This window comes from Chroicocephalus ridibundus, chromosome 11 (genome assembly GCF_963924245.1).
Source record: "Chroicocephalus ridibundus chromosome 11, bChrRid1.1, whole genome shotgun sequence".
NCBI classification, from domain to species: Eukaryota; Metazoa; Chordata; class Aves; order Charadriiformes; family Laridae; genus Chroicocephalus; species Chroicocephalus ridibundus.
The window spans coordinates 19593097-19613832 of NC_086294.1; the positions used below are offsets into that span (position 1 = coordinate 19593097).

Genomic DNA, 20736 nt, shown 5'->3' on the forward strand with positions numbered 1-20736 from the left:
TCCAATCTTTTCACTATCCCTGCCTTGTAATTAGTAAAAAAAATAATAAAATCGTCTTCTTTAATAGTATTTCAGGCAGAACTCCTACCTACACAGGAGCTTTGTGTGATGATGTAGCCAAGAACAGGCATCTGTGGAGTGTGTCGACATGAGTTTTGCATAAGTGACCGGGCGAGAGCCGCCGGTTCAGCTTTGCCCGGTGGCAGACAGGCTGAGCGCCGCGGCCAGCGGCTTGTGTTTGGCTGTGGGGAGCGGAGGAAGCCCAAAGGCCGGCGGGGGACCGGGGACGAGGCCGGGCACCCGCTCCGGCACTGCCCGGGGCGAAGGGAGAGGCCGAGTTCCCTCAGCCTCCTGACGGGAAAAGCGAGGGGCGAACGTGGGGCGGTGAAGGGTGGCCGAGGGGCGGCGACAGGCAGCCGAGGGTCGCTGCGGAGCGGCCGAGGGGCGACCGTGGGGCGGTGAAGGGTGGCCGAGGGTCGCTGAGGGGCTGCCGGTCCCGCCGCTCCCCTCACGGCGCGGGTGGGGAGGGCACTGCGGTGCCCTGGCAACGGCGCGCGCGAGCCCCCCCCGCCCTTCCTCGCGCGCCTCTCTCCCGCCGACCTTCCGGCTGCCGTGCGAAGGCGGAGGCGGGCCGGGGCCGGACGGCGGCAGTAGATTGACAGCTCCTCCCACTAATCGAGGCGCGGAGCGGCGGCGGCGCGCCCCGCCCCGCCAGCCGCGCCGCCCAACCAGCGCCCTGGCTGCTGAGGCGGGGGAGGCGGGACTTCCGCTGCCGGGGAGGCGGTTTTGTGTGTGTGTGTGTGTGTGTGTGAGAGTGAGCGGTGCGTGCGGGGTCCCGGCTCCCCCGCGGGCGGCGGCGCTTGGGAGCCCGGCCCGGCCCGGCCCGGCCTCCACGGCCACCGCTGAGGGGCGGCGGCGGCGGCGAGCGTCCCTCCCTCCCGGCGGCGCTGAGGGGGGTCCCCCCCTTGAGGGGGCCCCGGCGAGAGTGGGGGGCCCCCCCGCGGGGGGGCGGCGGGGTCCCCCCCTGAGGGCGCGGAGCGGCCCGGCGGCGGCGGTGGTTTCCCCGGTTGTCGGCTCCCCGGGCGGGGTGAGGGGCGGGCAGGTGGGCGATGAATGGTTTCAGCACCGAGGAGGACAGCCGGGATGGGCCTCCCGCCGCCCCCTTCTACGGCCAGAGCTGCTGCCTCATTGACGACGGGGACCGCTGCGTGCGCCCCGCCGGCAACGCGTCCTTCAGCAAGAGGATCCAGAAGAGCATCTCCCAGAAGAAGCTGAAGCTGGACATCGACAAAAGTGTGAGTTGCGGCCTCCGCCGGTCCCCCTTCCCCCCGAGGGGCCGGGCGGGCGGGCTCGCCGTTCCCAGCCCGCCACCGCACTGCGGCCGGTCCCTCCCGGCGGGGCTGCGCTCCCTCCGCCGCTGGAAAGTTGCTTCTCCGCCCGGCGAGTTGAGCTTTGCGATTGCCCGGGGGGGTTCCCTTGACCCCGACAAGCTGTGGGGAGAGGGAGGTGCGAGGTGCGGCAGGTTGTGCTGCAGACCGGGTTCCTTTGGCCCGCGTTTTCCCCTCTCCAGTGTCACCGCGCTGGGGCACGAGAAAAACATGCCTGAGTAAAGATACGGCTTTTCCTCATGGCACTGATTGTCTCGTGAGGATTAATGAAGCAGCGCTAGACGCCGTGCTTGGGAGAAAAGCTCTCGTGCAGTGCGGAGCAGATGATGTTCAAAGGAGCAAACTGTCTTTGCTTCGCAGGCAATAGTGCTGTTTTAATTTCACTTTCGGATTGAAAACCGCTGATGCTACTAGGTAAAATCAACGATATGGGTTACTGTTTCAGTTAGGCGTCATGGTACTTTTTTTAATTGGTAAGAATTTGTGTTCTAGCGAAGCCAGCTATTAAAAATGAACTATTGCATCCAGCTGGAAAGGCGAGGCGTGCAGCCTCTTCAACAGGGCACTTGCGCGCTTGTTCGCTGGTCGGCACTAAACAGCCCGATTTGCTGCTGACCGCTTAGTGACATTAAATGACAGCTGTCAGCTCAAGATAGAAACGGGTCACTTACCGAGTAACAAAATGGGTACAAGAGAGCAGTCCATCAAGATTACAGATGGAATTTCTCAGAAGTGGCTTGGTTAACGGAATTCTGCTCTGCGTGCTTTTCTTACCAGATCTTTAAAGATTAAAACCATTACAAACAAAAAAAAAACATGAAGTTTTGAGTCAGTCTGTTTGGCAGCTTCCCCATTTGGTTAGATCCCTTTTGCACAGCCGAAATGCATCATGTCATGGGAACTCAATTTTAAATATAATGTTATTCTTAAAAACTGGAGTGTTTCTCCTGGTTGTAGTTCTCGGCAGATTTGTCTAGTGTATAATAATTTCTTTCATTTTAGGAATGATTCTTTGTTGACAGATATAGGGCTTTAGAAATAAAAAGAGGAAATCACACTAATTAACTCAAAGAGAAAGTATGAAGCGGGCTGCATAAAGTGATTTTGAATGTAGGGTGCCGCTGTCATATGAAGACGTTTTTGCCTTATAGGTACCAAATAATTTTAATCATTTGTGATCTTTTGTTGTAGATATGCTAATTCTAGTGAGATAATATCTGTTAAAAAGGGATTTCCATGGCAGGATAAGCTATAGGAAAAAGATTTTTGCTTTTAGCTTGCTTGTTTTAATTGAGGTAATTAGCCAAATTCTATTTGATCTAAATTTTGAAACACTTGCATTAATAATCTTGTGTACTATTTAAACCAGAAAGTTCACAAGAGTGTAACAGAATGATGTTTTTCTTGCTAGTGCCCTGGTAATAAGTCCTGAAGCAAGGACTTGCCACTGCCTCTAGACAATTGCCTATTTTTTTTCTGACATGTGATTGCAACCATAAAAAAGAAATATATTATCTACAGAGGTTCAGGTTCAGCTGGAGCTCTTGAGTCCTTCATTTTTCCTGCCATTAGTCTTTGTAATGTAAATTATCTCTAACTCAAGAGTACGATATCACTCCTGGAGTTTAAGATTAGAAATTCCTTAGTGTCATGAGGCAGTCAGTCATACCAGTCATGAGGGATGCACTTTCTAATACTAGTGTCTAAGTGGCTGTTGTTGAGTGCTCTTTCTACAGTACCTGTTTTGATTGCTTTTTCGCCACTTCTGGTTCTTAGGTGAGACATCTGTATATTTGTGATTTTCACAAGAACTTCATTCAAAGTGTCCGAAACAAAAGAAAGAGGAAGACAAGTGATGATGGAGGTGACTCTCCTGAGCATGAAACGGATGTCCCAGAGGTTAGTAAGTGCCAAGTGGGTATAGGATGCTTTACCAATTTTGAGCACGTTGAATTTTGACTTGGATGTTTTCACGTATCAGGAAATATTTGAATTTTAAATTGCAGCTCCGCTGAAACCGCTATGGAGTTACTCTTATCTTTCAGGAATACTTTTTTTCTGATGTGTTATGTCCTAATTTTCTTCTTTGTACCTGTATGAGTTCTTTGCCCATGTAGAGTCGTCTATAAAAACAGTCTTCATGTATGTAGTACTACCAGAGAGCTGTTAAAACAGTATTTGATACTGATTATTTTTTAAACGTAAAAATAAATTATTTTCAGTGGTGACTGAGGCCCTGATAATGGCTCTTTGTTGCCTAGCGTGCAACGTTTTGCAAATACACTGAAGAATCCAATAGGTCAGTCTCTCTATGTTTGGGTAGTATATGATATCCAAGGATATTAAGTTTCTCCAGACCTTTGCATGTATGGTTATTTTTGACACTATTTAAAACTATTTTAAAATAATTTGTAACATCTTTTTATTTTGGGAAATAGGCCTGCCTGTTTTGTTTGTTTGCGGGTTTTTTTTCTGTGTTACAGAGCTCTAGAATAATCTCTTCTCTGTGCCATTGTGTTCTGTATTTGCTTTGGTGATGTTTCTGGTACTGTTGATTCTGCAAAAAGTTGTGCAGAGGTGATGTTCGGGAGGAGCTGAGCTCTGGCCGCGTCAGCAGAGCCCTCTGCTGGAAATGCCACCCGTATTGTCAAAAAGCATTTCATTTCTGAGAAAAAACACGCCAAGAATTGTTTTGCCAGCGAAGCTGTGTCTACACACCTCCTGTGTGGACATGTTGAAAGAGTAGCAAGTTTTTGGTTTGCCTTTTTTTTTTTTTTAAGGATACCTGACTTCTTGTTGTAGCTGTTTGTGTTTCCATCCTACAAGGTTCTCCATCAAAACTTTCCCATACAGGCTTTACATGAGTTGCCAGGACGATTGGTGTAGATCCAGCTGGCATCTAACAATGTTAAGTGCTGTAGCGCATGCAGGGTACTTGGTGGTTAAAAACTGAGGGATGCACGTCACCTAACTGAATAGGGAACTCTGCAGTGTGTCAGTTTTAATGTCATTTTCTTCTTGGTTTTCAGCAGAGATTCCTTTTGTCTTTGAAACATAGCATTTTCCACATGATCTTCATCTTCCTTCCTGTAGCTTCCCCCACCACCACCCTTGCCTTTAAACGTGCACATCCCATTGAAGTATTTGAATTCCATTTCTTCTCTGTACTCTGTTTTATGTCACAAGCCATTTGTTCAGTGCCTGCTAAATTGATATTTCATGTGTGAGCTTTTTTAACCCTTGTGGGAACAAAAGGTTCCCCTTTGCTTCGAGGTTGCAGAGGTGTAATTGAGAGCAGAAATTGGCCAGCAGTTCTGTTGACAGCATGTGAACCAGAACAAAATTTTATATTTCCCTGAGGCTATTTTGGTCCTTTAGCATTAACAAATACAAAACATACTTAGATTTGTCAGTAAGGCAAGCCGATGTGGTTCTGAATGCAGGCAAGGAGCAGTCCTGTTGAGGAAGAAATAGTTAGATAACTCCATGCTTCTGCCTAATAGAAGCTAAAGGTAGTGCTCATCCCCTCTTCTCTACGTCACTTCCAGGTTGACTTGTTCCAGCTCCAAGTGAACACTCTGCGACGTTACAAGAGACATTATAAGTTGCAGACTAGGCCTGGACTCAACAAGGCTCAGCTAGCAGAAGTAAGTGATGACAGAAGTAGTATCATCTCTGTTATTAAAAAACTTTTTATCTCCTCTGCTGAAGTGCACGTTTCTTGGACACTAGTACCTGTAGTGACTCTCTCACTAGGATGTACTGTGTGCTTTGCGAAAGCTTTCAGGGGATGGTGCCGATAGAAAGCTGCATGCTTTGTTTCACTTGAGACAGTCATGGAATCCATGTAAGCTGCCTGTTGAAAGCATGTTTTAGTAACTGCTTTTCTCTGCTTCCTTTCCCTCCTTGTTCATAGTCACAATCCATTACCTTTAGGAAGCAGAAACAGAACCTATTTTCCAGTGGCTTAGGTGTTAACTGAAGATGGCTGTTGTACTGAAACTCAGACTCACAAGTTATTGGTCACCTTAAGTGCCCCTGTTAGTTTTCCTTTCCTCACAGGCACTTGAGCTGGTTGGAATTGCTTCTTATTAAAGGCAAAATCACTGACCATGACTTAAGATTCCTTCTTTCTTGTCCTAATGTCTTATGGTTCTGTATTAAGTCAATAAAAGGCTCTTTCCTTAAGGGCCTCTACTGCTGCTTTCTCACCGTATGGGGTCCTTGTTAAGAAAGAACTCTCTGTAACTCTCTCTTATTTGGGTTAGTTGTGCTTGGTGTGCATCCGCTCTGCTCTCTTTCCTGACTTGATCTTAAGGCTTTCTATGGGAAAAGTCTTCTCTAAACTTGAAAAGAATGTAGCAGTTACTGAATGGTAACGAGGTTGGTTTTGTAAGCCGAGGCTTTCATAACTCTCTGCCCAAAACTGTCTGTTTTGCTTTTGCTTTAAAGAACAACAACTGGCAGACCAAAAAAGAAAGCAAGACACTGTCTTGCTTTCTTTCAAAGTCAACTAGGGAATGAATATACCGAATATAGAGAAGGTGTAGTGTAGAGCATGTAGGAGTAAGGTGAACGAAGCAGGGTGGATATATGTCCTCATTAGTAGTTCTGAATTGTCATGTTCTAACTAACCAGTTCATAGTTTCTCAGCTACCCCCTCCCGTGAAGGACTACTTACTTAGGCAATTTACCATGAGTGTGCCCAGGAAGAAAAAAAAACAAACAACAAACTACTATGCAAGCGGAAAATAAAGGGAGCCTAACTTAAAGTTGTCACACACTTCCCAGATTTCCTGTGAAGTCTGAGCAGCTTTGACCCTACGCTGGATCCTCGTCCAGCTCCCATGCTTGAATCACTGCTGCCTGAGGCTCTTAGACTCCTGCTGCTACCCCACCGTAAGGAAAACTAAAACTTCCATAAATCTTCTTGGAGTGACTTATTGCTCAGCCTGCATCAACATCCAGTTCTGGAGCTGTGTTGGGTACCAAAAAAGAGCTTCTTCCATACGAGAAGCAGATCTCATCCAGCTCCAAAATGTGTTCTGCGTTCATTTTCTGAGGAAACGCTAGTGTCAGAGAGGGATAGCCCTAACCAAATGCTAACCCTCCCATTGCAAATCCCCTGGTGTTCCTTTCAGTCAAAACTTATCCAGTGTGTTTTCCTTTGCACAGTAAAACTTTGCTACATCTGGTTCAGACAGCAAAGTGTTTCAATATTTCTGACACTCTCCTTTAAAATACTGAGATGCAGGGAAAACTTCTCTCCAAATAATCTCGGCATGAAATGCCGCTTAGGAGAGGCTATGCTGCTTTGGCAGGAGGACATTCTGGCTTCCAAATTCCGCTTGTAGGTTGGCTGCAAATACTGCTGACGTAGCAAGACTATGCTATGTTCATATGCACATTCCAGCTGTAAAAAGAGATAGAGGTAAATGAGGACTGACAGTTTGAATTGGTGCATGTTTGACTAAGAGTATATTGCGCTCAGTGGCCATAAAATCAGTTTTGGAAAGTGAAAAGAAACCCTGTTCTGATTATTTCTACTTTTTAATTTCAGAATTTCTGTCTCTTTACATGTTGTCCTTCTAGACTGTCAGTCGTCACTTCAGGAATATTCCTGTGAATGAGAAAGAGACACTTGCATATTTCATCTATATGGTGAAGAACAACAAGAGCAGGCTGGACCAGAAATCAGAAAGTAGCAAGCAACTAGAATGAAGATTAACAAGATTTGGAATAAGAGAGACCTTGAAGGAACAGATGGTATTGTGCATTTTAGGTATATAAAAACTGTTGAAGTATATTGTAAATTTTTTTTTTAATGCAGTAAGTCTGGATGACAGAAAAAATATAGACTTTCTTATCAGGAGTATTTGAAAACATGTGCCCAGCATGTTTCTGAAGACTTCTTCCCCTCATTTCAAAGTCACATTGGAATAAAGAAATGAGGATAATGAGGAAACCAAGTAAACCTGTAGGACTGTGGAGTTTGTCAACTCAGTGTTTTAAACCATTTCTGGAAATCTGCATCTCAGTGCAATTCAGATCACAGATGAAATTTTTTCACTGAATTCAGACTGCATCACAAACCACCATGCAGTTTGTCTTGGCGCAGGACTGGAATAGCAGCAGAGATAAAATTGATTATCAAGGTGCATGGGTCAGAAGTTTGTCTGAAGCTTGCTCCCCACCTACACACACTCTGTCTTGCCTTGAGTCAGTGCTTCAAGTCCCAAACTTCTACAAATGCTCCATCTCACCAGATCTACTCCAGTGAACGCTACTTGATTAGTCTGAATTTGATTTTATTTTTTTTGTCATATTTCTTCTCGCCCCCTTCTGACGTGGATGTCAGACAACTCTGCCATCCCTTTCTCTAACTTCTTTTATTTAAGAACTCACTAATTAATTGTCTGTAAGTGTTTAAAAACTTCTGCATTTCCACAGAATGTGGTATTAAGGCAAGTAGAGCTTATTTGCTGGGTTTGATCATGTTGGTAGAAATGCTCATTTAATTCACTTACGCCTGTTTCCCTTCTATTCAAGGCTCAGTGATGGTAGGTGAAACAATGGCTTAAGACGTCTGTCTCTTAATCTCTGTCAGATCAGGTATCAATCATCACAAGCGATGTGAATTTTATACTGAAGCTAGTCTTCAGCAGGTGTCACAAAACTGCTGTGTGGATTAGTGGGTTTGGCAGTCCCTGTTTAGTATGAAGCAGACGTGCTAATGGGTGTAGCACCACAACCGGGGTAGTGAACTGACTGGAGCATGATGCATTTCATCTGTCTTTGCAACAGGCAGAAAGTATTGAAGCAGTTGCCTTTTGTGAGCATTACGTGTACTTTCATAAGAGCTGTGTGAGTGGACGGCATGCTGGTGCTCTTTAATTGGGCGCTGTAGGAGGAGATCGCTCTGATTTTGTTATTTAAAGCCAAGGTGTCCTTACACATAACACAGCAGTTATTTTGGCAAAAGAAGCTTATAAAAGTGTTGGTCGTGACTGACTGTTCTCTAGTGACCTCAAATTCTACTCAAGGGGATCTCATGATGTAAAGCACCGCTCTGTTTCTTTGCTGTCCTGACCAATGTCTCCATTCTGTTACAAGATGCCAAGACTCCACATAGAGAGTATATTCTCAACAAGCCTTAAGTAATGGACTGAACAGTGGAAAACTTTGGCTAGCGTTTTGTCAATGGCAGGTTTTAATTTTCCAAAACTGGATGAAGCTTTGTTGAAGAGCTGAACGCACAGATCACGATCCCAGCTTAGTACTGCATCGTGTTGCGTAAGGCATGAAGGGTTCATGTAGTGAAGCTCTTGCTGAAGGTCTCCCAGAATCTCTTTAAAAATCAAGTCACAATTTAAAGCCAGCTGTTCACATCAGCTCTGAAGTGTTTGCTAAAACATGTTCAACAAACTTCAGCACGCCTAAGTCCTGTGTCATAGGCAGAAATACTCTGTTATGGTACACGTCCCACTTGTGAAGTTTTGGGGAGTGTGATTGTTTCAGCATTTCCTTGTTCAATTTCAGTATGGATTTTAAGAACATCAGCCAGGAGAGAGGTTCCAGGAATGAGGGGAGAATGTCTTGCGTCGGTATTTCATGAATGTTTAAAAATTTCCTAATTACACTGGTCCTTTCCTTATTGAAAGGATGGAGGAATTCCCACATCAGTCAACATGATCTGGCTTCTCTCATCCAGGACAGATAGCTAAAAGGGTACGTTCTCTGACTGCATGTTAATCTTCAAAGTGCTCATGTAATCAGAAGGTATTACCAAGGGAAAATTAGTTTCTGGGTTGAGAGGGTTTTGCCTCATTGTAACTTCTAGACCAAAACTGTAAAAATGTAGTTTGTTTGGGGTTTACTTTTTTGTTGTTGTATTTTGTTTTGTTTTATTTCTAAGAGTAAATAAATCTGTTGGGGTGTTTTAGCACAGCCAGCAGCAAAATGATTCTTTTCAAGGAAATATGGTGGCAGGTTCCATCTGTTCAGGTGTATTCACTGGAATGCTTTTGTGCAGAGGTGGTATCCAGGAAACTTCTTTTTTTTTTTTTCTTTCTGAAAATAGTCAATTGATGTGAAATGTGATCCTTGTTGGTTTCACTCTTAAAGCAATTATACTTTTTTGAAAAAATTCTTAGTGAAGTGTGATGATGAAGAGATGTTTACCAGCCATTAGCAGTTGTTTATAAGGTGGGAAACTTGGAGGCAAGACACCAAAGAAAGAGAGGAATCTTTGGCTGTCGGACCCCATGGCCTTATAAACCGTTGCAAATGCCTTATTACCTTGTTCTCAACTTAACTAGAGCAAAACGCCTTGAGCAAAAGAAAGCTGATGTCTTGTTGGAAGGGTTAGCCACTTTATGGCTCCCATGCTATAAACTGAAATCACACGTCAATTCAGTAGCAATATCCATGTTCAGGGTGCCTGTGATTCTTGAAAAGCATTTAGTGTCTAATAACCAGAAAACGCAACAATGCAATTGTCGTTCTGTATAGTACCATTCTGTGTATTTGATTCCTTATGCTGCATGCCAATTAAAAAAGACTTTCCAACTTTTTGTTTTAAACTTCAAAGTAAATGTGTTTGAACCTCACACTTGTGAAGCCATGAGGTGGGACGTTTTCTCAGCACTTTTAGATGGGACTTGTTGGAAAGGTGGAAGACCCAAATCGCTTTGGCTGGTATGATAAGATTTTTTTTTTCTTTTTACATTTTGCTTTTCACAGATGGGCCTTAAATTCTGTCTAGCTTTGAACCATGGAGCACAAGCCTTGGGGGCATGGAGGATGACCAGATGTCATCTTCCATTTATAATAGTGGAAGCTTATTTCTTACAAGCCTGCATAGGTGACATTCACTCTGGGGCAGAGGAATTGTCTTTGAAGCCTTCCAGCCATTATATAGCCTAATTCAATTACGTAGCCTAATTCAATTCTTGTTGAAGAGTTGCATTAACTTCATTAGACTTCTGAATAGATCCAAAGCCATTAGTATGAAATCCAAATAATGCGGAAACATCTCTTCCGGGTTAATTTCATCCTGTATGCTGACCCTCTGCTCACTTTAAGGGAAGAAGAAGAAATCATTGATGGTAGTTATTGGCTTGAGCTCAACTGAAGGGAGTTGGAAGCATGTGAAGACTTGACACGGTGGCAGTCTGATGGCTGAAAACTGCAAATATGTCCAAGGAGGCTGTGTTAGAATGCAGGGGTTTTTTTAAATTTCTGCATCTAAAGAGTATTTTATATCAACCTGAAGTAAACAATTGCATTAAAAGCTAATGTTTCTTTTGCCAGGCACTTTAGATGCTCAGCCTGAGAAAAGCAGAGCGGGCAGGTTTGTACCACTTGTCCCCAGTACTCTGGTGTCCCAGTTTTCCTTAGAAATGTGTCCGTAAACCACTAGATAGCCTGGAGTGCAAGACTTGACCAAAACATACTAAGTCTGGCATTTAAAGTTAGTCTTAAGTGCAAGCTGGCTTCAGAGAGGCTTTGAAATCAAGAGCCAAAATAACCCACAGGAAATGCGAGTTTTCAAGTGGGTCGTGATGGCACAGAGAAGATGAAACGGGACGTGGCCCACAGAGAGACTGAACAAAACGTGCTTCCACAGTTACCAACGTGGAGGAAGAATTGTTCTGTGTTAGCTCTTGTAATGGATGTTTTATGAGAGGGGAAGAAGGGGGGAGCTGTGCACTTTACGTCTTTTGGTTGAGCCAAATGTAAATACCAATGGGAGATCTTCAGCGGTAACTGCAGTTGGAGGGGAGAGAAATGGTCTGCTGGGGGACTGTTTATTTAAATCCACAGATCGTTATACTTCCCCAGAGCACTAGAGTCACTTTGCCTCTACAGTTTAAAGGAGTGGGTAATACAGGGTGGCCTCTTGTACAGAAGGAGTCCTTGTACTGCCCAGAGTATTGACTGAAGAGTCCCAAAGGTGAAGGAATGTTACTGATGCCTCCCTCCTCTTGTCACTGATGCCCTTTAGCCACCTCTAGCTTATCAAGTTAGGGAGTTCTCATTTTCCACTTTCAAAGTGCAAATGAACTGTTAGGGTGTAAGATACCCCTTGCACTTTTCACAGCTATCCCTGGTCTCACGTTTTTTGACTTGCCTGTGAACACCTCGGTTTGGAACAAATTAAATGGTTGAAGAAAGTGTGGGGAGAGGAGGGGGGCTCCTGCCTTAAACCTTAACTTCCCTTGCAAGCAACTCTGCAGGCCATCCTGGACATCAGCAGGCTCCAGGAGCCTCTGACTTGGAGGACCCCTGGTGGGGCTGGGTTTGCTCCTGTCCTGGCCCTCTGCTCTGCAGCTACAGCGCAGGGGAGGGGAATAGTGGGTAACTTGCAGAATGGCTTGGGGTCTTAGTGGGCTTACTGGGAGAGAAAAACTGTGTTCCCTCTTCTGTTTCTAGCCTCCATGTATTGTGCTGATCTTATGCCAAATGTTTTGGACACCTTGTATTTTTAACTGTGTAATATAGCTGTGTATTGTTAAAGCAACTTAGTAACTTATAGCAAAAAAAATGTAGAACTCATTTCTTTGAGGTGTAGGAAATGTCCTGCTTCCACTGTGTATGAGACTTTAACTCTGTACTGTCTGACAAAGATAAAATGCTGAATTTCACTTTAATAAATGATCTATCTAGCAACAAGGCCTACATTCCCTTCTGTTTGCCTTTGTGCCCTTAGCACTGTTGGCTCCAGAGCTGATGGAGTTTTGCTTCGCATGGATGTTTTGTGCCAGGCTTCTCTGATTCACTGTCATTTCCCACCCACCTCCCCGGGGCTGAAAATACAGCAGCCATGGAGGGGAGAATGGCACTGCTGACTGGGATGTGTCAAGCTTGAAGTAGAAAACTCAGGTGATGGGATATTTTGTGACAAATCTGCGTGGGTTGCATGGAAGCAAATCATGGAGTCTTTTGAATGCAACAAAAAGACAACTCATGAGAAAGATGGATGTTGTTGGAGAGCCTCGTGGCCTTCCATTTTGGGGAGTGTTGGGCTTTTCTGTGATGGGGATTTTCTTTTTTCCCCGCCTCTATCATGAACAGTCAATCAAGTGCAGCATCTCATTTGATTAATTTTTCCTAATGAATCTTTTATGTCTAGTTCAACCCTGTGCTTCTGCTTCCTTCTCAGGTTCACCCTGGCCTGGGCTACGTTTCATGCATGACTTCTAGCTCCTGTTGTCCAGAGTCGCAGCTGCATGCCCAGCTGACCAGGTGGGTGCTACCCCAGCGCAATGCTGACATGTAGCATCCCGATGTTCGGTCAGTTAAGCTGCAAGATCCTTTTCTGTGTAGTACTTTGTTTCATTTCTTCTTCCCATGTTGCTCTTCCTCCTGACTGTCAGCCTTATAGGCAAAGATAACTCACTTTTTTTGCTGCAGTGAGGAAGTGAGGAGTGCCAGAAACTGGAGCTTGAACACTTGTTCTCCTGAACCCTGTCGTGGCATTTCCTAAGGCTCTGCTGGCAGTGTCAGAGGCGTGCTTGAGCCTTGATTTTTAGCCAGGAAAGAGGTTGTAGTGTAGCTTTTCAGACACTTGGGCTCTCTGAGGAGGATGATAGGATATTGAGAGCTTTACACTCAAAATACATGACCTGAATTTATCACTGTCAAATTAAACTGCACTGTTGATGTGCAGTAAAGATTTGCACAGATAATTCTCCCTGAAACAATCCCACAACATCGTCTGTATCCTTATTCCTTGGTGCTGTCCTACAGCCAACTGACCTCTGCTTATCATGGTTCGATTCACAGCAAGGGCTAAATTGCCCTCTGGGAGGAGGGTGGCAGGTTGTGTTGCTGCTGCGTGGTGACTTCCAGCCACGCAGAACGTGCCCATTTATACCACCAGTGATGTGTGCAGGAGACACTCGGTCCCCCCAACCTACACCCCAGGGCATTAGCTTTCAGTAGCAAAGGAGCAGGGTCTGCAGGGAAGAGACTTCGGAGAGCCGAATGTTGATGCTTTACTAAGCTGTGGGAAATAATCAATGATCAGTAGTTACGTTTGAGCCTAATGTTCTCTTAGCTAAAGATTGACCTTGGTGTATTGGAGAGCTGGGGGAGACTGAGCTGGTGCATCACAAACAGATCCCGATGTCCTCAGTGCCTGCATTTGTGGATGTGTCTGGAGGCCCTTGCAGTGGATCAGGACATTTTCGCGCAAGGCAGCATGCTGCCGTGCTGCCAGAGTGTTGTCCCTGTCTCGGCGAGCTCTCAGTTGAAGAGGGCAAGACCAGAGGTGACACAGGTGGCCACCATGAAACAAGGAGCAAGGGCAGATCACTTCACAGGACATCACCTGTGCCTTGTCAAGCTTTTTTAGGAGGTGTCAAGGAAAGGTCTTCAGGTGAGAGCAAGGGCAGTTTATCCCAGTGGAAGGGGAAAAGCCATGTCATTTGCATTCCCCACTTGGTGAGCGTGGGCTCAGCGCAGTGAGGAGGTCCTGCCCAGGGAGGAAAGGCAGAAGGGCTGAAGGAGGACAGCTGTAAGCAGCAACCTGTTGTGCAAGTGCTGGTTTTGGCATGAGAGGGTAGACTGGAAACTCCAGCGATACAAATAACCTCTGCTGGTTAATCTGTTATTTGTAGAGACTAATGAATAATGCTGCTTAATCTCATGTTTGCTCCCTGCCAAGAAACACTCGGAAGATTTCAAGCGCAAAACCAAGGAGGAATCTGCTCAGTCTTTTTAAGGTATTCACCCCGAGAAACTGAGCAACCAGCGGCTTGCTCTGATGGGCCTCAAACTGCAGGTCCCTCTCTCGGCTCCCAGCCGCCGTGCGAGGGCAGTGTTCGCTCAGGCACCCGGGCGGTGGGTGCTCTGCGCTGCACCTCGGCCCAGGGCTGGCAGCTGGGGGGCACCAGGGCCATTCTCCCGTCCCCAAGACACCTCCTCAGTGGGAGCCGGCTGGACTTGGCAGATACCGGAAGCGGGATTATGCTGTGGTAGGATGTGGAGATCATAAAAATGGTTTATTCGGGGGGTTTTTTGTGTGATTTTGTTTGGGTTTCCCCCCCCCCCCCCCAGGTTGGACATTGAAATTGAACACGTCCGATTCTCTGCGTGAGCCGTCCTACGGTCTCCTTGCAACGTTGATGGAAACCAGGCTTCAATTCTCTGCTCCCCAGCAGAAAGGGCAGCGCAGAGGACTGGGGAAAAATGCGAATGTGGATTTAATGGTTTTATGTTTTAGAGATGTGGCTGAGCAGGCTGAGTGTGCAGGGGAGAGCCTTAGGGCTCTTTTTTTCTTTTTCTTTTTTTTTTTTTTTATTTCTCCTGTATCCAATAAGGGATGACTGCACGGCTCTGCCAGCACTCAATCTCACTTTGCCAGGAGCTGGAGCTGATTTCACATCTCTTATCCTTGCAGGCAACGTTGGCTTCTTCCCTAAGTACCTCAAAGCCCCCTAATGTGCTTTTACTTAATTGTTTTTTGGAACTTTCTTCAAGATCTGTTTCCTTTACGTGTTGCAGGAAGTACTTCGTGATGGCTGTGGCATCCTGGTGCCTGTGGGGAAGAGCAGAGACCAGGAGACAGGAGAAAAGGGAAGTCTCAGGTAGCTGAGACGGCTCTACTGCTTCTCCTACCACACGTAGAGACCAGAGAGCACAACGATGGGCACCGCATCAGCAAGCTCCCTACCCCAGGCTGTGGTCACAAAGCAGAGAGGAGGCTCTGCATCCAAGAGGTGTCCGAACGTTGCCTGTGTCTCTTCCTGGTGTTGACACCCATGTGGGCAAGTCTGTCTTTAGGAAAGGGAAGGTGGTGGGTTGCATCCCGTGGTCCTGGAGACAGCTCGTTCGTAGCTCCCTTTGGTGTCTGGGTTTTCGCCAGCTCCTGCGCCTGTGCAGCAGACGGCAGGCCGGCAGCCATGGCCTGGCAGGCAGCCCTGAGCAATCCGATCTCCTGTTTGGTGGTTTGCAGGCCCTTCGTTGGGCTGGGGTGGGAAAAGGCAGGCACCACATCCAGCCTCTGCACGGAAATGTGGGGGAAATAGCCTGGCACCTTCCCAGCTCTGCCTGGCCACAGAGGGCAACCAGCGTCCCTGTATGTGTCCCAAAACAGGACTGTTCAGCTCTTCCCTGTCCAGTCTGGCCTGGAAGGATCCCTGTACCCTGCAGGTTGATGTTCTCATTGTTCCACACCCACCTTCCCAGCAGAACCAGTTTTTTTCATTTTTTTCCTGGAATTTCCACTGCCTTACTGGCCATAAACCCTGACCCTCATGGAAAAAGTGGAGCCCTTGGTGCACTACTGCTGGCCTTGACTTACCTCAGCCCTCTGCGTCTCTGTTTTCCTGGGGACAAAAAGCAGGTTGAAGGCTCTGGATTGGCGCACCGCGTACAGACAGGGCTTTTTTTATTAGACTAGCACAAACTACAGCGCCGGGGAGCTGCCAGCCCTCACCAGGCTATTCCTTGTCCTCCTCCCTTCCCTCCTTTTCCTGATCCTGTTTTCCCCATTCCTCCCTGCTGCTCATCTGCTCCAAGTCCTTCATGCACTCCACAAAGCAGGCTAACAAAAGTATCTCCATGACGGCATTCCCACCTCTTTATGCCGCGTTCCTGGAAACAGGAGCCTAAAAGGGCATTGGGTGTGGAATTGCGTGGGTTTAGCCCGAAGCAGCTGGCTTGGTTCCTGGAAGTGTTGTAGGGTGAGTCGTTGAAATCTGCAGCGCAGGCTTGAATTTGAGTCAAGCTGATGAGCTTCAGCGGAAAGCCTGCCCTGCCTCTCTCCATCAGACACAGGACCGTAGTGGTGGAAGCTGAAGAGTGAAGGTGAGCAGAGGAGGGAGTCTCGGGGCTGACGCAAGCTTTGTGCACGAGCTCAGGCTCGTAACTCCTTCCAGCTTCTCAGTTTGGGAAGGAGCTCCCGGCCGAGGCAATTAAACCAGCCTGCTCTGGCCCCCATGTCCCCCCCATCTGCTCCTGTGGGTCAGTTACAGGCCATGAGAATTTTGTCAAGGTAGTTGTAGTCTAAGGGAAAAAAAAAAAATGCCTTTTCCTCTCAATTCCTCAGCTTTCAGCCGCTGGTGACGCCATAAATTCCCCTACTTCTCTGGTTACTGTAAAGCCTTTCAGGGTGGTCAGGATCTGAATTCCTCACGCAAAAGAACAAGCAGGGAAAAAGGAAACTTTGCAAGCAAGGACCCTCCCCGCCTTGGGGATCCTTCGCAAGGAATCGGCAAGGCTCCAAGTGTGTGCTCTTGCCTTGCAGTCCCTCGGCTCAAGCCTCTTGGGTAACTGTTCGTCTCACTCTCCTCTCACCAGCAAAGGTCTTCCTACCAGCCTGCGCTTCCCGCTGGTGCTCCAGCAGGTCCGTCTGGCCCCTTGGCCCCTCTGACCTGCAGGCTCCAGGAGCCGCAGCAGCTCCAGGTTTGCTGTTGCACTTTAGCATTGGAGACACCACGAGAGACAGAGCTTGTCCGGCGTCACACAGCTATGGAGATGGCACGGAGTCCTGCTGGGCAAAGTGCCTGGCTGTTTTTACCCCCTGCCCCGAGCTGTACAGCGCCGATCCTCCACCAAATAGCCCCAGCTCCCAGCCAGATTCCATCCTGGACCTTAAATCCAGCTGCCACGTGGAACACAAGTGGGCTGCTGTGCCACCCCACACCATCCAGCTTCACCTGAGGGCTGTGCCGAGATGTCATGGGAGAAGATCAGCGGGAAACTGGCAGCAAAGCGTCCTTGCTCCCAGAGAAGATGCTTGCTAATGGGATTGCTCCACCACTGAGCAGGACAAGGATGGGTCATTCTGCAGAAAGCCATGGTGAGCACCTTTGCTAACCCCACACCCAAGCACGTGAGTCTTGTGAGAGGAGTAAATACTCACTTCTCCCAACACCCTGCACTGGGGAAAGGGCCTTCATGGAGTGAAGCAATGAAGGTTGGCTTTGGGGAGGTAGGAGCATGGTGGGGATGATGTTTGAAGGATGGTCTTGGAAAGGCTGGCCCAGGGTGCAGTGCTCTCGGCCTTCCCCCAGCACAGGCAGCTGCATGGAGAAATACAGCCTGTGCGGAGCTCAGTGCCAAGCAGGGGCTGCCATAGGGGTGAAAACCCAGAGAATTTGGATTTGTTTTAAAAAAATAAAATTAAAAAAAAAAAAGAAAGGAAAAAAAAGTTGGAGCCTTCATCTGCCTTGTGGCACCAGAGTCTTCCCATACTTGGGTGTCATTTCTACAGGTATGGATTGGGAATATCTTTAGATGGGCCTCAGAATGATGTGACTCCAGAAGCACGGAGATTTGAGGAAGAACTATTGCATGTCACGAATTTGCAGCTGAGGGGGTCTCTGTTGGACAGAAAACCTTCCCACCTGAGCAGTGCTCCCGGGAGACAGTCTAACCTGGGAGCCAGCAACTGGGCTGAGAGGCTCCGAGTGTTGGGAGAGGATCAAAAAGCTCCCCTGGCAGTAAATCTTTCACCTGCCATGTTACTCACTGGGGCTTGTGGCCATTCCTCCGAGGTCGGCCCCGGGTCAGGATTTCTCCTGTCTCTTTAGCCCCCAAACCTGGAGATTTTTGTCTTATCTTTGACGCCATCTTGACACTGAAAACAAATTATGGCCCAATTACCCTCACTGAGAGGGGCTGGGGCTACCTTAAATGGACAGAACTATCACGCGCTTCCTTAAGAGTGGGTAATTAGAGTGGGGTGTGGGGTGGGGAGGGGGCAAGGAACTGGGGGGGACCCCTGGCATGGGGCTGCCCTTGCCCCCTGCTTGGCATGGCAGGAGGGGACATCCCATCCAACCCCATCCCACCCAGTCCCAGCTGTGCCCTTGGACTCCGGAGAGGCCAGAGCAGCGATGGGGCTCCCCGCGGTGCCCGGGGGGGTTCCCCCCTGCCCCATTGCTCCCCTGGCCCTGTGTCACCGGCTGGGGCCAGGCCAGAGAGGCCCCGTGACGGGAGGCAGCAGCCCTGGCCCTGGCCGTGACCTTCGCGGCGACCTTGAGCGAGTCCCTGCCGGGGCTGGGGACCGGCGGTGCCTCTCATCCCGAGCAGGGACCTTTCCCCGCTCACCCCAGGGAAACAGCGAACAGGAGCATCACAGACGAACTGCTGTAACAACCGACCCCAAACTTAAAAAAAAAAAAAAAAAAAAAAAGTCTTTTTCTTCCCCTCTTTCAGAGACATTAAAACACTCTCCTCTGCCAGGTGCCTGGGCATTTCTTGCCCAGGGCTGTGCTGTTCGCTTGAAACCAGCAGCCGTTTTGGGGGCTGATGTGTCCTGAGCTGGGTCCCAGCCCGCAGCCTGGACCGTGCTCATCCCAGCGCTGCTGCCGGAGTCTCTCTGCCCCTGGAAGGGGGTGTTGGATGCCTGCGGAGCCGGGTTCCTTCCGAGATCCATCCCAGGGAGCGGGGCAGGGGAGCTGTGCAGAAATACCGGGCGCTCCCCTGGCCTTGCAGGTTTGCTCCAGGTACCCTCGCAGTCCTGGGCGAGCCGATGGCTGGGGCTGGGTGTTTCTTTCCTTTTTTTTTTCTTTTCCTTTTTTTTTTTTTTTTTTTTTGGCAGATTGGTATTTTATTTGGCTCCATACTGTCTACCGAGCTGTCCAGTGTAACCCTTCCCTTGCTGCTTCTGAGATAAGCATAGGCTCCCCCGAGATCAGATAAACAGGCCCATAAATACCTACAACAACAACAAGCAGGGTCTGGGCTTGGCAGGAAGGGAGGGGAAAAAAAAAAAAAAAGGCAAAAAAAAGAGTCATTTCTTTGCACGCTAAACCCCGGGGGTGCAGAGCGTGGGGTGGGAAGCGCCCGATAGCCTCTCTGCCCCCAGCGCTTGCCCCCTTCGCCAGGCAGGGAGGCGAGGGGCCAGGCAGGGTGGCCGGGTCCCTGCCACTGTCCTTCGTGGCTGGATTCCAGCGGCAGGGGACACGGCACGTATGATGCTGCCCCGGGGCCAAGCGATCCCTGCGTGCGTGTGCTTCTGTCCGGGCAACTGCAGACTCAAACCAGGAACACGCTGCTTCCCAACGGCACCAAGTTCATGGCAAGGTCGAGCCGTGGGTGTGTGCGGGGCCACCTCCCCTGGCTGATGAGCTGGGCTCTCAGATCGCCAAAAATTCCAAGCCGGTGGCCAAACCGTTCTTCTTCCAGCCAGGTTTGTTGCTGCCGGCACCGGGAGCCCTGCCGCTGCCTGCCGAGGCTGCTGGGACGCCTCTCCCAGCCGCTCAGGTTTGCTGCCGCAGGAAGAGATGCTGCCCCTGTGCTGCCCCACCGCCCCCCACAGCTCCTCTCCCTTTGGGGGTGAAGGGGGTGACCCCATCCTGGCAGGGACCAGCATCCACACCCCTTCCTGGCCACGGAGCCGCCTGTGCGGTGCCGAGGTGGGGACGGAGCTCATTGCTTGCAAATACCCCTGCTCCGAAGCGTGGGGTTTGGGGAGCAGCGAAGCCCCAGCATACAGGAAATATTCAGTGCTATTATTTCACCTACTCTCCCCCAAAACGCTGAGCCAAACTCGCAGGAAAATCCCCTGGCTGGGCAGGGAAGCCCTCTGCAGATGTGGAAACGGGGAGCGTTTTCACTTGGAAAAATCATGAAGGAGGGAGGGAGGCTGGCGCTGGGGACACCTTTCCCAGAGGTTTGCAGCCAGCGGGTACCACCGCCAGAAACTGGTGGTAAGAAAAGCATCAATCCTGCGCGTGCGGGCAGAGCATCGCCCCGGCTGTGCAGGGTGCTCCCTTCCTGGAGGAAAAGCTGGAAACCCATAAGAAAAAAAACGACCAGAGGTTTTGGTGGGGTAGGGAAGAGTCGCCAGGCTGCAAACGATGTCCCAGTTAGAGCCTGGTGTGCCGGACCAAGGACGCCAGCTCCTGCGCAGAGTCCCTCCCGTCTTACAGAGCAGAGCAAGTCCCGGGTCCCCGCTTAACCCTTTCCCTCATCCGATGTGTCCTGACTGGTGCCGTAAGGATACAGGGATATGGGCTGGCACAGAATTGGGGCTGGACATATTTATGGGACACTGGATTACGGTGTTAGTGACGGCTTGGGAACTTTCCCATACAAACCCAGCCCTTTAAGGGATAGTGAAATGTAGCTATTTAATAGGATATTTGGGGCTGATTTTCTATAAATTTTCTTTTTGTTTTCCTTTTTTTTTCCTTTTTTTTCTTTTTTCTTTTTTTTTCCTTTTTTTCCTTTTTTTTTCTTTTTTTTTTTTTTTCTTGAAGGTGTTTGGTGTTAGAAAAGCCCTATTCTAACTTCACTCATCGACTTGGTGTCGTGCTAAACTTTTTACAGCCTGAACAAACCACCACCACTGCCGGCATTGCTCCGCTCAGGCAGTCAATTTTCATCTCAG

The 20736-nt window shown here is 48.5% G+C and overlaps 1 protein-coding gene across 3 annotated transcripts; it reads left to right on the forward strand.

Annotated features, from left to right (window-relative positions):
• Window positions 1–777: 777 nt before the first annotated feature.
• Window positions 778–17572, forward strand: SAP30L (SAP30 like). 3 transcript variants are annotated; one of them, XM_063349142.1, is made up of 5 exons: window positions 778–1295; window positions 3165–3287; window positions 4937–5035; window positions 6981–7154; window positions 14898–17572. In XM_063349142.1, the coding sequence occupies exons 1-4, from the start codon at window positions 1110–1112 to the stop codon at window positions 7107–7109; spliced, it is 537 nt and encodes a 178-aa protein (XP_063205212.1). In that variant the 5' UTR covers window positions 778–1109; the 3' UTR covers window positions 7110–7154; window positions 14898–17572. The 3 variants fall into 3 exon arrangements, with proteins under 3 accessions (XP_063205212.1, XP_063205213.1, XP_063205211.1); XM_063349143.1 differs by lacking the exon at window positions 14898–17572 and having other exon boundaries at window positions 6949–12051; XM_063349141.1 differs by lacking the exon at window positions 14898–17572 and having other exon boundaries at window positions 6981–12051.
• The last annotated feature ends 3164 nt before the right edge of the window (window positions 17573–20736 follow it).

What these genes read in the sequence shown, in the direction of transcription:
- SAP30L (XM_063349142.1), top strand. Translation starts at nt 1,110, where the DNA reads ATGAATGGTTTCAGCACCGAGGAGGACAGCCGGGATGGGCCTCCCGCC. An exon ending in AGCTGGACATCGACAAAAGT is followed by an intron (nt 1,296 to 3,164) that starts GTGAGTTGCGGC and finishes TCTGGTTCTTAG; the next exon opens with GTGAGACATCTGTATATTTG. An exon ending in ATGAAACGGATGTCCCAGAG is followed by an intron (nt 3,288 to 4,936) that starts GTTAGTAAGTGC and finishes CGTCACTTCCAG; the next exon opens with GTTGACTTGTTCCAGCTCCA.